At 53.1% G+C, this 16,212-nt stretch overlaps 1 protein-coding gene across 1 annotated transcript in view; it reads right to left on the reverse strand.

The window, feature by feature from the left end:
• Positions 1-4,538: 4,538 nt before the first annotated feature.
• Samd4a (sterile alpha motif domain containing 4A) overlaps positions 4,539-16,212 on the reverse strand; it is a 199,967-nt gene continuing 188,293 nt past the window's right edge. The window contains exons 11-12 of the mRNA XM_005376760.2: positions 9,840-9,923; positions 4,539-4,724 (exon numbers count right to left, since the gene is read on the reverse strand). Of these exons, the coding sequence (XP_005376817.1) occupies positions 4,696-4,724; positions 9,840-9,923 (113 nt within the window). The 3' untranslated portion in view covers positions 4,539-4,695. The remainder of the gene's footprint in view (positions 4,725-9,839; positions 9,924-16,212) is intronic.

Consider the following 16,212-nt stretch of genomic DNA (forward strand, 5'->3'; position numbering starts at 1 on the left):
TTGTTTGAACGATATTCCAAGCCACTTGGCGGTAAGAGTCCAAGGGGGCCGCTGTTTCCATATAGCACGGTGGTGTGACACATTTCAAAGGCAGCAAAGAGGGAAGGGTGCTGTGTACAAGAGTAACTGCAAAGTTACAGACTTTGTACTTAGAGACTTGTCCCTAACTCGGGCAGCAACATTTATTAGCTCTTCTGCACACAGATCAAACTGCCTAAATTTCTATACCCCTCTCCTCACCTGTTAAGGAAGACAGAGTCTGTGTAGCAGGGTCAAGTGAGAACATTAACAGATTTCATGCTTCCGCTTCCTTGCTGGCTTATTTCTAAGACTCAGTCCTTGCTTACTAATTGATTATACTGACCAAAAAAAAAGACACACACCAGTGTTACAAAACCTTGTATTAATCATTTCCCTTCACTTTCAATATAACGTTGATATGAAATAGAGCCATGATTCTTAGTTACATGGGAGGAAATGAGTAATAAATACACTGTAGCAAGTTTAAACCGCAAGGGCGTTTCACTGGTAACATCTGAAAACTGTACACTTGCAAAGAATAGCATCTTCAAACATTAGTATATCTGTGTATCAGTAAAGCTTTTACATGTAACAAACATGCTCTTTCCATATATGACAAATTTGAAAAATATGCATTGCTTGGCAACATGAACTAGGCAAAAATAGTTCTTTGTTCACTAACTTTATACAGGAAAACAGGACGAAATGCATGCATATACAATACAGATGCCTGCACGGGGCATGCAACAAAAGAAAGCTTTTTAAAAGTCAGCTTACATTAGGCATAAATACATGAGGGTTATATATTAATAAGGGAGGAAGTCTTCTGTTTGACATTATTAACATTCCTGTTTTCTTCCTATTCCTCCCAGAGGAATACACATTCACCTTTAAGTAAAGATAAAGGGATTACACAAAAATAAAACTCACTTTGCAAACATCTCTGATGACTTGTAAAAAAGAGAGAAAGAGAACACAACATTCGTGTTATCACAGCTCATGTGCAAATGAGCCTCCCGTGAGCGGTGCTTGTGATGGGGTACCGAGTGGGTGTCTCCGAGAGGCTGCTTCCCCACACCCTGGCTGTAGCAGACACGACACACACCCCAGGGCCAGCACAAGGGGCCTGCACGTCCCTGCTTGCTGCCTCTGCGGCAGGCCCCCCTCGGAGCAGAGCTCAGCCCTCAGCCGAGCTTCTGGGGAAGGGCGTCTGCAAACCTTGTACCTGCTGTAGCCACAAGAGTGCAGAACCAAGGCCTGGAGAGGAGACTCCCATGGGTAAAAGGCAGCCAGTGACACCTCAAAAGAAAACCTGGTTTCCCTCAGTGTCACTTCAAAACAATGGGAGGTGGGCCCCGCTGCAGCTCCGATCCCAAGTACCAAGGAGGGCACCTCAACCCCTAGGATTTGGGAGTTGGGTGCCAATAGCTCCCCCTTGGCAGGCAGAAGACCCAGCAGGGGTCTACTCGGCTCACTGGCTCTCACTGAAAAAGTCAAACTCAAGAAGCAAGTGGAAAAAACATATCAGCAGCATGTTTCATGTCTTGTACACAGTGCATGTGTTTCTTCCTACTGTGTCTGGTAAGAAACCACTATGAATAAAAAGCACCAATAAAACATACATGGTAACAATATCGGATACAGCGCTGTCCCTGGGACAGCGTAGAGATGCCAGCACACACTGCTTAAATCAGAACAAGGGGGGAGAAAATCCGTGTAGTGAAATAGATTTTGCTCTGAGACTTTTACACTGTTTACTATGTACTTAATATAAAACAGTTGTATGGGGGCGTCAATGGGTAAATACAAAAAAAGGCACTGCCGCTTTATTACTAAATATCCGACTTCACAGCCTTAGGCATGCAACTGTTGGATTCTTTTATAAATAAAATTCTTTTTGCTTTAGGATTTTTAAATTGAGCTGTATACCTGCAGTCAACGCAGGACCGGAAACAGGGTCAGGGACAGGCTCCTAGGATTCATCAGAACGCTCAGCTGAAGAAGAAACAACTAAAACACTAATATACCAAAACACAACTAAGTAGATAAATCTATACATAGTCAATGAAAAATAAGCTTTTCTTCTCTTTTTTTTAAAAAAAGAATTATGTTGTTATTAATAACAGACTTTATCATGGTTACCAGCCATAGCAAGTTAATAAGTAACATATCCAAAATAATATCTCTAATAATCAGATAACCATTGTTTCTATATTCAGTGAAGGAATAAATAGAAATTCAGATTTGCAAATACTTTAAGGTCTTCTTCCTTTTAAAGGATTTATGCTAACGTGATTGTGTTCACAATCTGTTTTCTGAAGGAGTCTGTACGGACACACGGGTTCTGCCGCAGATCCAAATGCTCTCTCCCGTCTTCACGTGTAAAACCATCATTTTCGCTCCTCTTCGTTACCCTTCTCCGCATCCTCAAGACACATCCTCAGACCCTCTGGCCTTACCTTCGGCCTTCCACATCTTGCCCTACTCTTCTGCCTTCCCTGTGGTCGCCCACCCTGCGCATTCCTAACATCACGCTGTGTAGACAAGGAATGGGCGGGATGGATGTTAATGGCACTTGGTTAAAAAAAGAAATCAACTGAAAAAAGGCTGCCTCTTTCTGCACACAGATTCCCATCTTCAGGACTTGGTCACCCGCGGGGAGGTCAGAAGCTTTTGCTTTTCTTTTTCACCTGTACTGCTTGCGATTTTGGAAATCTGACTTCACACCTAGGAAGCCACTCACACTCCCTCTGCCCACGAAAGGCTCTGTCAGTTATGGTGCTTTCTGACTATGAAAGGCCGTCAGAAATCTTGCCACAGCATCCAGGGCTGGGCTGGGTGTACAATTTTAATCTCAGAGATAAAAAGAAAGTTGTTTGTATGTTCTTAAGGCCTTTTAAATCTATGTGTACTTCATTACCTTTTTAAAAAAAATAACCATAAGCTAGTGCAGTAATTTCCATGGTCTGATCTCTTTAACTTTGAGTTTGACTTCTCTTAAAAAAAAAAAAAGGGCACCAATTTCACCCATTTCATAAGCAGGCCTTATACCAGCGCCCTGATCGCACCTCTGACTGAGCATTCCACCATCACTGGTACAACCCAATTTTCCAGTGCAGAAAACATTCTTCTCTGATCTCCTCCAATACCCTTCACTGCATCAAATTCTGCGACCTAGTCTCTCTTGCCCTTGAGAAATTGAGCCATTTCTCTGTGGTGCTATAGTATGCTCATCTCTCACCATGTAATGAGAGGGGTTCTTCACCCCTCCGCGGATGGACATCGGTGAATAACACAGCAAATCTGACTTCCTCGGTCTGCACGGAACGGTGGCGCATGTCCTGAAGTGCACCTGTCCCGCTCCTGCTCTCCTTTGCCTACCTGGTGTGGTCGATCTGGACCTCGTGGTCCCGTATCTCCCTGCACTGCTCTCTGACACTTGCTGGCTGACCCTCTTGACACTTGCTGGGCATTTCTCTCCTCCTCAACCTCAGCAGGGTCTGAGCGAAGGGGCTGCAGCCCCCAGACTCAGGTCCCTATGACTGACCCCACTGCAAACATTTTGAGCGCATTCTCCAGGTCTCAGGCCTCTCGCAAGGCCAAAGCATCCACAGCGTCCTTCCTTCTCCGGCAGAACTTGCACCCTCCGTGTTGCGGAGCGAGGCCCGGATGCTGGGATGACGCCCATGGTAGGGTGGGAAAGAGAGGGGTCTTTACATAAGAAGCAAATCCATCCCCGATAGAGGCTGCAGGTTTGTTCAGAACCTCTGAGTGGCCTGTGAGCAGATCTGAGACGGCTCACACGGTGCCTCCATCCTGTACCCTCCTCTAGTCCTGCACTCTTTCCGCCCCATCTTTGTCCTTCGAGTCCACCCACACGCTCCGCTCCCTAATGTCACACAGGCGACAGCTCAGGCCTGTGTGAGGACATCTGTCTTCCCAAGAAGCAGAGCTTGGCAGCTGTCTTAAAAGACAAGCCTGCTGCTATTATAAAAATAGAGGGAAAAAATGAATCTGTAACAATAAATCCTTTACAAAAAACCATAGTATGAAGAGAAGTTCTACCCAAACTCTTTACACGTTATGTACCCTTTAAAATTCTTATGTAAACAATACACAAAGCAAAGTTTATCTGAAATTTTGCTGGAGGAAATTTCTTCTTTCTTGCCCCTATTGCCAGGTGGCCCTCCTGTGCAGCTGTTTCAAGCAGGGCACTCAGGGAAATCCAGTCAGGGGAGACACACAGATGAGCCGCCATCTTGCTTTGATCACATGTATCCTCTCCTTCTACGGCCTAACCGTGAAGCCAGGTCCTCTGAGCAGGCTCCCCAGGCTGGGACTTCTGCCTCCTTCCTGTCTGTCTCTCGTCTCTTTCATGGCAGTACCCTCCCCCCACTTCACACCTAGGAAGCCACTTGCCTCTGTCCACCCCCTCCAAGTCCCACATCTCCCTAGAGACCCCTCCCCACCCCACACACCAAACCATCCCGTACAGAAACAAATGACAACGTAACCAATCCCAGGTCTACTGATATGTTTACAAGGATGACCTACACTCTCACAAAATCAAAATGGGCGAGGGACCAGGGGGAAAGGCTGCAAAGTATCTTGGAGGATGCTGTGCAACCCTGAAGTCGAGTTCACGGCCAGCGCGGTCCCTCTCATCCTCAGCTTCTAGATTGTGGAGGTCCGGTCAACCCCGTCTGGGAAAGACAGCGACACACAAAGGTCAGAGGCAAACACAATCTTTCCATGGTGGCCCACAGACATCAATCCCATGCACACTGGGTCCCCAGACTCTGGGGACAGATAAGAGATGAAATCACAAATGCCACTCAAAGTCTGAGGAACAGCTATTTTTGCCTGGGGGGACCACATTCAATCTGGGAGCCATGTTGAAAAGATGGAATCCGGGCTGGGCATTTAGCTCAGCGGCAAAAGCACCTGCCTGGCAAGCGCAAGGTCGTGAGTTCGGTTCCTGGTACCGGAGAAAAACCAAAAAAACAAACAAACAAAAAAAACCCAAAAAAAAAAAACCAAAAGAAAAGATGGAATCCTCAGCTCCTAACAGGGCAAGCAGGAGGCAGACACATAAACTAATGACAAAGCTGTGAGTGACCACTGCATGAAGGAACGTATACCAAGGCAGAAGGAACACGGCAGAAGGAATGTTTAAGTCGGCCTTGGAAATCAAGGACCATTTCAGAGAGTAAAAATGACTTCTGGAGATCATAATCGTAGGAGAAACAGCTTGCCAGGCAAGAGGGATGCGGGAGGCACTGAGTGGAGAATGTCTGTGACGCAGTGTAAGCTTGATGACAATCGAATGGTGGGGCTGGGCCCAACCGTTTAGACCTGAAACACTCCTCCCCAGAGGCTTGTGTTTGTGGCAGGTGAAGGAGTCATGGGGCACTATACTCACAAGGGATTCCCTGGGTGCTGTTAGGAAGCGGGGCCAGGTAGGAGGTGCGTCACTGGGGGTGAGACCTAAAAGGATAGAGTCTTTTCTCTTGCTTCCTGGCTGCCATGAGCTGAATACCTTTTCCTCCGCCATGCTCTCTGTCTTCCCGTTTCTCCTTTGGCAGCAGAAAACCATGAACTGAACCCACTGGAAACGTGAGCCAAAGTAAGCCTCACACCTTTAAGGTGTGTGTCCCAGGGACAGGAGAGTGACTAACAAGGATGAAGGACAGGGCACAGAGGGGAAGGAGAGGGGGCTGTCACAGACACACAAGTGGGCCTGTACAGTTCACGTCCCTCAAAAACGTCCCTCTCACCCCAACCCCTCCGGAGAGATTGGGGACAACGTGGGAGATACAGCCGACACCAAGCGACCCAACCTTTCTGTTCTCAGACTCTGATCAAAGGAGAACCCCAGAGGTAGATGTGGGCACTCAGCCCTGAGAGAACCCGTGTGAGTGGGAGAGTACAAGGCCACCCAGGACCTGCCAGCCCTTTTCAGCTGCCTGCCTTTGTAGCATCCAAGGGGAGCAGGAGTGTGGATGCTATGGCAGGAGAATGACCAGCTGTAAAGGAACCAGCTCTGGTTTTACAATGGCTCCTCTGGAGGCTGTGCCAGACGGTTTGAAGAAGGACTAGGCTGGAGGCAGGAGGAGGAGTTGAGAGGACCCTACATGGGTCCATGCTGAAGTTGACAAGGAGCTCACCCAGCGGGCAGGGAGAGGCACAGATCAGCCGGCACAGGGAGGAGAAAGACTGCCAGTGAGCATCGGCTGAGGGTAGGGGGGTGCTGCGGTGCCTCCCCGGTTTTGCTGATACCACAACACCAGCCAGTGTGGCCCAATCCAAGTCCAATATGGTGGAGCTGGGCTTCCAGACAGACAGGTCTTCCACTGGGCAGAACTTGGGTGGGAGCGCATTCCAGGGAAAGTGGAGGAGTGTAGGGGGACCTGCAGGAGTGAGGAGCCCACCCAAGGGCTTCCCTGGCCTCATCTCCAGTGGTGCCAGGTTGGCAGGTGGGGCTTGGAGGAGAAATGCTTCTTTAATTGAAATTCTGATTGGGGTAATGACGGGTTTGCTTGTAGCTATAAAAAGTGGTCTGGAGGGAGCCTCTGGGTACCTTGCCAGGATCCCCCCAGGGGTGACAATTTACAAAAGTATAACACAGTAACACAGCTAAGACAGCGAGATGGATACAATCCGCTGATCTTATTCAGACAGCTCCAGTTTTACCTGTATTTGTGCGCGCGCACACTTGCTAAATTCTATACAATCTGGGGAAAAGTTTTTAAGCAGGATGCAGTGGCTGTCAAGAGTGTCTGAGCTATCAGCTCGTCAGTCCCAGAGGGCCATAGATGTGGACATCTGGTTGCTAACTTCTCACCCTCTGTGGGGTCACCTTGGACCTTCTGTGTGGTGGGCCTGCAGCGGGAAGTGGTTTTGCGAGACCAGGTGTGTGGGTGTGCATGCATACACAGCCGTCGGTGTTCGTAGAGGACCTGCGTGCTCCCTCATCTCTGGAACACGGTGCACACTCACTAAAGCCAAACTTCTATAACTATAAACAGGCAGGGCTAGACAAACAAAAGTTTCAACTAACCTAACCGGAAATGCACCTCAGGACTCACTGTCCATTGACCGTGTTCATCTGCAGGGAAAAGACCGATCAGGAGTCCAGACTCACTGTTTACAGTTGCTCAAGCTGTGTGCTGACAACTCCAGGGGGCGCCACTCCCAAGGGCCCCCCCCACAGGGTGTGGTGCACATTTTTAGCAAATGCCAGCTCCATGCATTGATACGGGAATTTACACAAAGGCTCTAGCTCTTGGGAGCCGGTAAGTCCCAAGTAAGGGGTAAGTAGAGGCGAGGAGAGAGAGCAAGGTGATGTGTGAGCCCCTGAGCCTCAGAGAACGGGCCACGCGTGACTCTTTATGCATGACTCTCGACGGACTGCAAGAGGATCTCACTTTGGTAGCCGTGAGTACCTGCAGGAGGAAGGCAAGGGCCAGGCTTGGCATTTCACCTTCCTGAATACCCAAGCCCACTAACCAGGAGCAAACCCAACAATGCTCGATGAATGCCTCAGAGCGATGTGCCAACCAATGTGGCGGAGGCCACCCACCACCTGGGGGTCCTCTGTGCTTCTGCTGGAGGGGCCTCAGGGAGAGGAGAAGCGATGGGGAAGGAAAACACCAGGAGGGCAGCAGTTACTGGAGGAGACTGAGAACAGCCCCAAAATTATGGGCACACAGGACCTGGGGGTTCCCCTAGAGCGGCCGTCCTGGGATGCGATCTCCCAAGACCTCGACATCCTCTTTCTTCGTTCCCGAATTGCAAGTAGAAATCTGCCTTTCCTTTGTTTTCCCGCCCCGGTCATTTGTCTTTCTGTAAAATGACAGTCCACTGGCATTCTGTCCGCCTGAGCTCTTCCTCCCTGCGTACCGGAAGGGGCTGGCCAGTGGAGCGCTGCACCCTGAGCTGAATTTGCATCCCCTGCTCAGGAAGCTGCTTATACAACTTCCCAACAGAGGGGATTATCGAGAAAAAAACCCACAGCAATAAAAAAGGCTTAGGAGATTAACAAGATGACAATATGGGCAAAACCCCACCAGTTCAGAGAGGCGTTCTGTAAAAACAGAAAAGCAGGCTTAAAAAAAAAAGGAGCCTTTTCCACGATGACCTCCCCTCTCTAAAGAGCGTTTGGCACTCTAGCTACTAATGACGGTAATGTTAGGACTCAGCAGTTTGATAAGAGCTTCCAAAATGCCAATTATCAGAGCTGCATCAAACTCCAGGGACAAGGGCCGTGGCCCCGCTGACCCCACAGAGCCGGAGCCCATCCCACTGGCTGCCTGAGCATGTGGCCTTCAGGGCCTTCCCTCCTGGGGCAGGACTCCCGCGGAGGCCAGCGTGGGGACTCACGAGCCCCGGCGACACTAATGTGTGCTCTGTCCCTGTATGTAGAGACCTAGCCTGGGCATGCCAATGGGCTCAGACACTGGCCTCTTAAGTGGTCGGCGTGGTGCACAGAATCGTGTTTTGTAGGCGTGTCCATGCGGTGGCAGGATGAGGGCATCTTTCCTTTTTAAGGCTGACGGTGGCTCTTCCGCTGTATGGCTACACGTTTCCTTGGTCCCTCTATCCACCTGTCGATGGACCCTTGCATGGCTTCCCAGGACTCACTGGGGGTGGAAGCCGACCCAGTCCTCTCGGTAAGGCAGAGGAGCCGAGCCAGTGGCAGCCACTACGGTCACACGTGGCCCAATGAAGCTGCAAAACTTCTAGGATCTGAGTGGCCAGGGAGAGCGCAGTGGTTTGTAGATCGGGTTCCCAGGAACCCTGGGGGCGGGGGGGAGTCACTGAGGGGGCTGGGTCTTTTCTCCACCTGTTTGGTCCAAAGCCCTGTGTCGTCATGAGGGCTCTGGCCCCTCTTGGTACTGAGGTCAAGTTGGGGTTGTCACCCCAGACCTCCACTCTGCTCCATGCAGAACATTTATCTATTTCATATTTGGTATCAGGATAAGATTGTGTTTTCAGGGACTAAAAATCGAAAAGCCCCAGGTCTGGGGGACAGAGCTGTCTGGAGTGGAAGCTGATGATAACAGCCTTTCTGTTCAGCCCTGCCAGAGGGCGCAGGGCTCAGCCCGGGGTGGGCGCCGGCCCATCTTGGGGTGGGGAGCAGACTGGAGAGGGCTGAGAAGGCTCAGAGTCCTGAGGAAAAGGGGGACCTCTCTCCCGGCCCGTGCCTGCCTCCTGCCCACAAATACGCAGCAAGGCAAAGGCACGGGCTTAGCAGCAGGGGGCGCTGAGGGCCTCCAGGACGGCCCTGCACAGCCAGCCAGTGCTCCTGGCTTGGCTGGGGACAGGCGCGTCTCACCTGTCCTCGTGACACACTGGGGGATGGCGCAGGCTGCTTGGGGCTCCAGGTGTCACCCAAGCCGCTTGCTACAGGGAGTTAGCAAAACAAGCAGGGATCTTTGTTTCAAAAGCTATTTTTAGAGCACACTGGGTTGTGCTTTGCTGGGCCTTGGGGACCCAGTGCCGAGCAGGGAAGTGTCCAGCGCTGCGGCGGACGTTCCCACTGAAAGCCACTCCAGCTCCCTGCGTTGGCTGGGACCACGGGGCGCGGAGCTGCTGGGGTCGGGGACAGCTTGTGTCTCTGGTCTCCAGGTCCCCGAGGCCCCCAAGAGGGGAGCAGTGCAGAGAGCCAGGCGGAGGGACGTGGCCCGATGCAGGTCCATCCAAGCCTGCCCTTTCTCTCTGTCCCTGCCAGCCCTCCATGTCCCCCTCCCATTCCCGCGCTGCCGCCAGGGTGCAGACAGCAGCAGCCCGTGAGGAAGATGCGGAAGGATGCTCACCTCCCAGGGCGTGCTCGGTCATACTGAGGCACAGGGACTCCAGCCTGTTGTTGATGTCCGGTTCGGTCACGGGAAGCTGGAACTCTGCAGGGACAAAGGATTATGTTGGTGACAGGACTCGGACAGGAGAGGGCATGCAGGCTGCCACGTGGCTGCACCTGCCGGGTGAGGGCCTCCGCAGGGGGACACAGTGGGAGCATCAGGGCCGGCATGAAGGACAAGTTGCCGCAGGTTCAACCACTGCCTGGGGTCGGTTAGACCCTGCACTGTGGCTACAGGTGCTGGAAGGAAACCGGAGATAAAAATAGCAGCTCATAGTCATGGTCTGTCACTGCTGCTCAGAACGCTCCAGCAGCGACCCAGCTGAGCACAAGCCAACCTTGGCTGAGGCCCGTGAGGTCCCATGGGATCTGGCCTCTTGTCACCTCCCTCCTCCTAAACTCTGTCTCTGCTCCCTCCCAAGTGCTCTCCTACCCCAGGGCCTTTGCTTCACGGCTCTCTCTGGCCCAAATGCTATCCACACATGTTCTCATGGCTTGGGCTCTTCCCGCCTTTGCAGGGCAGGCTCTGCTGTCTCCTTGGAAAGGACTCTCTTGGGAGATGCGAGTGGTATAGCACCTGCCCCTGCCCCTGCCCCCTGCACATTACTCTTTCCCTTGTTTTCTCCTCGTAGCCTCCACTCAAACACACACACATGGCAGACTTAGCTCTGCTTTCGGCGCCCAGGTCAGGCCTAGTGCATTTCTGCTTCGTTAGAGGAGCGCGTAGGAAGACACCTGTGAGTGCTTGGCAAATCCAGCCCCCAGGTGGGGATCGGAGAGGCCGGGTCACCCGTCAAGGACAGCCAGCTAATGAGGAGTGGGGACAAGACCTGGGTCTGTTCCACAGCCAGTGACCTCCCGCATGCCATGGTGACAGTGAGTGACTGTCACCCTCCTGAGCCTCAGGTAGTGCAGCAGGAAGGGCGGAGATGCCCTGCAAGGGCGATCTGTACCCTCCCTCTGGGGGGCAGCTCCCGGAGCCCCATCCTCTTCCCGGCTGGGCCCTCACTGTAGCATAGCCCTGCCCCTCACCCCAAGGGCCTGTGAGCATCTTTCCTGGGCCGCGTCTCATAGATGCAAAGACATCGTACTATCTCACACCTCCTGTAACGCCCAGCCCCGGGCCCTGCCTGATCCATACACAGGGTGATAAAAAATATGGTGCATGTTTACATTCTAAAAATTTTATCAGTACAAGACACACTGCTACCCATCCCCCTCAAAACTCCCCCTGGCTTCAAACACACTTATCCTGTCATTCTTGCTGCTTTCTGGAGCGCTCCTGAGGTCTTCTTTCCTGAGTGTCTTTAGTTGCACTCTCCTGGCAGCCGCAGTGTCCTGAGCTGATCAAAATGCTTGCCTTGCACGGTCACTTTGCCTCTGGGGAACAGCCAGATGTGGAATGGTGCCGGGGGATGAGCACACAGCATCACGTCTTTACGAGCTGCCTTGCTGCTGGATGGCACTCAGCAGCCCCAGTCACTGTGTTTTTGATCGTGCTTCCTAAAGACACTCAGGGAAGAGGACTCCAGAGCTGCTGCAGAAAGTGGCAAGAGCCGTGGGAAGCGGCGGGAGCGATGTCACTCACTGCACTACAGTTTTAAACACTGGAACAGTCACTGTATAATTTCCTCACAGCCTGCGTACGTGGGTCAGAAGGGGAATCCTGCCAGCTAAGCCCCGTGGAGGGAGGCAGGAGAAAGCCCGGCCCCAGTGTGTCCCAGGGGACTGTGAAGTCTCAGCATTGCCTCTCTCTTCCTGTGTGGCCCTGCCACACTGCTCCTTTCCTCAGGCCTCAGTTGCTCCCCTGGAAAACAAGTGGGGAAAACTCCCCGGGCCCATTTCAGGCCATTGGAGGCTTCCTCACTCCTCCACCAGGGGGCACATGAACGAGGTTAGTGGTTTGGTTGAAAGCAATGGCTAAAGAGAAGTATCTGTTTCCCTTGACTTAAGCTCTTCAGCAATTTGTGCGTCCCACCTACTTCAGAGGCAGATGCAGTCTGCGTTATTTACAATTCTCAAAGAGAAGGTCGGCAAAATGGACCGATAGGGCAGGCATCGAGAGCATTGTGCCCCGAGTTCCGTACCCATGGGTTTTGGAAGATGGCTTGGCCAATTCCTGAGCAGCTGGGACCAGGGGTGCTTCCCAGGGGAGCGGGGAGCCAGCGACAAGGGCAGGAGCCTCTCCTGCCCCCACCCACTAGTTGCTGCTGGGAGGGAGGTTGGGGCAACCTGACAATCCCAGAGGGAAGAGTATTTTCGTATTTTCATCCATTCATGTGAAAATCATATGCATGGAAAAATTAGCAGCCTTCGGGGTGTGAAACCTATAAAATAGAAACACAACTTTATATATAGCTAGTTAGCAAATATGAGGGAAAAAACAAACCTCAGCAATTATAGCCATCCATATGCTCATTGTAAGATTTCGTTTACTCTCTAGCGCTCCCCTTTAAACAAACACTGTGGAGAGATTTGGATAAATAAAGATGCTCGACATTTGGAGAGAAGTGTCTCAGCTGCAGGATCTCTTGCCAATGTGCAGCAAAGTGCCGTTTTCCAAGCCTGGGATTGTGTGTTCCAAAGAGGGGGCTGAGAATCGCAGGGCTCTCCGCTCCAGAATCTCCAAGCCTCGGCGGTTGCTCTTTTAGAGGGTGAGCTGGTGAGCCAGCTTCGGCGTCCCCGGCTCTGCACTTGGGGAGCTGCGACCCCCCCAACTCTCCGAGCGGCTCTGAGAAATTCTAACTCTCGGGAGAAGCCCATATGTTCCCACTGCAGAGTTTCCTAATAGTGTGACTTTTTAATTGTATATTTGATAAAAACAGACCCATGGCGTCTCGCCGTGCACAGAAGACAGAGGGAGATGAGGTGGGGGATGGCAGCTTCCATCGCAGGCTACAAGCCTCAGCCATATGCGGCTGGGGGTGCAAAGCTCTTGCCAAAGCTACACAGGGGGGTCAGGCAGCTCCCTTGGGCCCACACCAGGTGCCAGGCCACCTCTGCTATCAGTACTGCTACACCCAAGGGCTCCTGTCATGAATTCCGCCCTGGTTGGGACGGCCCAGGCAGACAGAGCTGTGAGCTCTCAGCGAGGCAAAGGGGAAAGAGCCTCCTCTTGGTGTCAAAGCGGGGCGGTTCTTCAGCTCACGCAGCAGCTCCGAGGACAGGCTGTGCAGCCCTAACCTCAAATCTGTGATCTGAAGCTGTGTGCGCACAGACATGATGCTCCAAAATTTCAGATTCTGTTTTGTTTTTGTTTTTCTTCCGGTACCAGGAATCGAACTCACGACCTTGCGCTTGCCAGGCAGGCACTGTGCCACTGAGCTAAATCCCCAGCCCAAAATTTCAGATTCTGAAGCAGTTCAGGTTTTCAGATTAGGTTTGGGTAACTGGTAAAGTCTGCAAATATTTCCAGATCCAAAGCACTGATCTCTGAAACCCTCCGCTCCCAAGCATGTTGGATGCAGGATATTCAGCAGGCAGTGGTGGTACGATCTGGATCAAGAATGTCCCCCAAAGGCTTGTAGGAGGGGCCTTTGGAAAGTGACTGGATTAGGGGTTCAGGCTGACTTGCTCTTCAGAGGCCGGGTCTCATCCGATGAGGTCTCTGGTCAGACGAGGTGGGACGCTGGGGATGGGTGTGTCCCTTCCTTGTCTGCTCCCTTCCTTCCACTTCCTGGCCACCATGAGGTGAGCCTCTTTCCTCCACCAGGCCCCTCTGCCATGCCGACTCTGCCCTGGAACTGACTGACTGACCGTGAAGTGAGACTGAGATAAAATCAGCCTTTCCTCCTTTACGTTGTGGGCGTCGGGTTTGTGTCTTAGCAACGAGAAAGTTGCCACTGACACGGAGCCTGCTCTGTTGAGTAACCAGAAAGCCTGAAGGAGAGAAAGCAGGGAAGGCGGGACACTTGGCAGGGGCTGGGCGTGCGGACCACCACGATGAAAGGAGAAGGAAGAAGGGGAGACGGAGAAAGGGAGAGGGCGTGACGCTGACAAAAGTAACCCGTCCCAGAGAGCGTCCAGGCACCACTGTTGGTGTAACGGACTGTGCCCTGGAGGTGGCCATCGGGGGAACGGCTCTTGTTCGGCGGCCTCCTGAGCACGACGAGCTGTGGAGGAAAAGCCTGTGCCGTCCGCTCTTCCTCAGGGCTGTTCTCTGGAGGGCACCGCACTCGCACCCACGCCCTGTGCTCGCAGGTCTGCCGCACTCCAATGTGGAGGCTTTTGGAGCAGGAGTGCTTTGCGCGTGGCTCCGGGCCGGGGAAGGTCGCGGTCTCCACCTGCCCTCCGGTGGCTTCCTTTGACGCCTGCGCTCGCCTCTCTGTCTTTCCCATCAGCCCCTGCGGGGCGGGGAGCCTCGGTGGCCTCTGGGTGTGGGTCGGAGCCGTGAGGACCCTGCCTGTCTGGATCGCAGGGGAACTGAGTCTGGGTTAAGGGGACCGAGCTGCTTGCGAGGTAAGGGCCACTCTCCACGCAGCTCCAGAGGCCTTTCCGGCCGGGTCGCCCCTTCTCGCTGGGTCCCACACCGGTTTCAAGCTCATGTCACCCCCTGGGTGGGTGTCGCAGGCCTCCTCCTCCTCCCTCAGGGGGCCCAGCTGAGTGTTTCTCACTCCTGGCCAGGCAAGCAAGACACTGTGGTCACCGCTATCACTCGTGCTGGGCCCCGGCATGGGCCAGAAGCTCTTCAGGTGGGGATAAAGTGAAGAGCCACCCGGGGGCCTCCAGGGGCCCTCGGACCGTGCAGAGGCGGGAAGAAGGAAGCATCTTGGGAATGCGAGCAGGGCAGCCGATCACTGATCTGCAAGTGGAGGCCGCTCTGGTCCCCAGGGTGCCCTGTATTCTTTGGAGATAGTTAAGGGCGCCCGCCAAGGTGGCACTGTCTTTAACTTTACAGAATCAACGCTTGCCTTGAATGCACAGCCGTCTTCAGGATTTGCCCATGAGATTTAAAACGGCATCTGAGGGTGAGGTAAAATCATTACCCTCTACTCTTAGGCTGTTTCCCAAGCATTTACGTTTGGATTGGTCACACAGCCCTCTTTTTTTTTTTTTTCCTTTAAACAAACAAAACAAAACAGGGTCTTGTGCAGCCAGGCCGGTCTGGAACTTGGAGCGATCCTCCTGCCTCAGCCTCCCGAGTGCTAGGCTTACAGGCATGCGCCACCCCACCCAGCTCCACATCTTACAGACTATGTTTCCTGAGACACCTCCCTGTGTAACGATGAAAGCATGAAAGCCCCTCTGTCTTCCCAATCTCTGCCATTCTGATAAGGTACTTTTGGTCTGGCCCCGGCCCCTGGAAGTCTTGGGTGCTGGAACACGAAGGTTGGAGGCACCATCCCTGGGAAGGAGGCCATCGCTTCTGGAAGCAGAGGAAGCTCACACGGTGACACTGGTCTTGATAGCCATGCCAGATTGGCAAGGGAGGGCACACACTTGCAGTCTGGACGAAGGCAAGGGGCAGCGCCCTTGGCAGAGACTTCTGTAGCCTCCTTTCTCTCCGGGGTCCTGAGTCCTGGCGCTCCTGGCCATGTCCCAGGAGCAGCTGCCCAGCATGGTGCAGAGGGCGTGGAGCGGATCTTGGGGAGGCTCTGGGGCACCAATCAGGGTATCTGCACTCAGGAACCTGGACTCACCGTGGTGCTGTGCTCGGGCTAGTATGAGAAACGCCGCATGCAGTTCATGAAGGCCTGGCTGGAGGCGGCTTTGCAGGGATTGAGAAAGGGATTTGTTGAAAACAAACAAAACCCCAAGCACTTCAGAAGTCTCCCTTCTGCGTGTAAAGCAAATGTATACAGACGCCCGGAGGCAACTGCTCTGCAGAACAATTGAAAACAAGCGGCATGGTTGCCCGAACACAGCGCTGTGGGCAGGGCGGGTGGGGGAGAGGGACAGTCACCTGCCACAGAGGCCCCGCTAGGTCACAGGAGTGTTTACCCATGGGAACGAGAGGCCTCTCACGAGGTAGGTGAGAACCACCCCTCGCTGCTTGGCGCTGATGTGAAACGAGAGGAGATGATAAACAGGCCCAAAGCTCTAGGCGGCAGCCTGGTCTTAGAAGGAGAGTGACCCAGCCTGGGCTTCTCAAGGAAGATGAGGACACACGGCGGAGCTACAGGGAGGAGGATGGGCAAAGAGACACAGGCAAGAACAAGCGGGTAGGAAGGACAGAAAAGGCCACGGTGTAGCTGCCGGCCTTCCTCGGGTGGGTCCTCTCCTTGCGGACCACCACCTCTCCACTTCCGGCTCAGAACCTCCCAGGGTTCCGCAGTGAGGAAGCCGGAGTCTGAGCTCCGAGCTCGGGTTCAAAGCCCACACCCAGCTGTCTT

The sequence above is a fragment of the Chinchilla lanigera genome, unplaced genomic scaffold (genome assembly GCF_000276665.1).
Source record: "Chinchilla lanigera isolate Chin_1 unplaced genomic scaffold, ChiLan1.0 scaffold00008, whole genome shotgun sequence".
Classification (NCBI taxonomy): domain Eukaryota; kingdom Metazoa; phylum Chordata; class Mammalia; order Rodentia; family Chinchillidae; genus Chinchilla; species Chinchilla lanigera.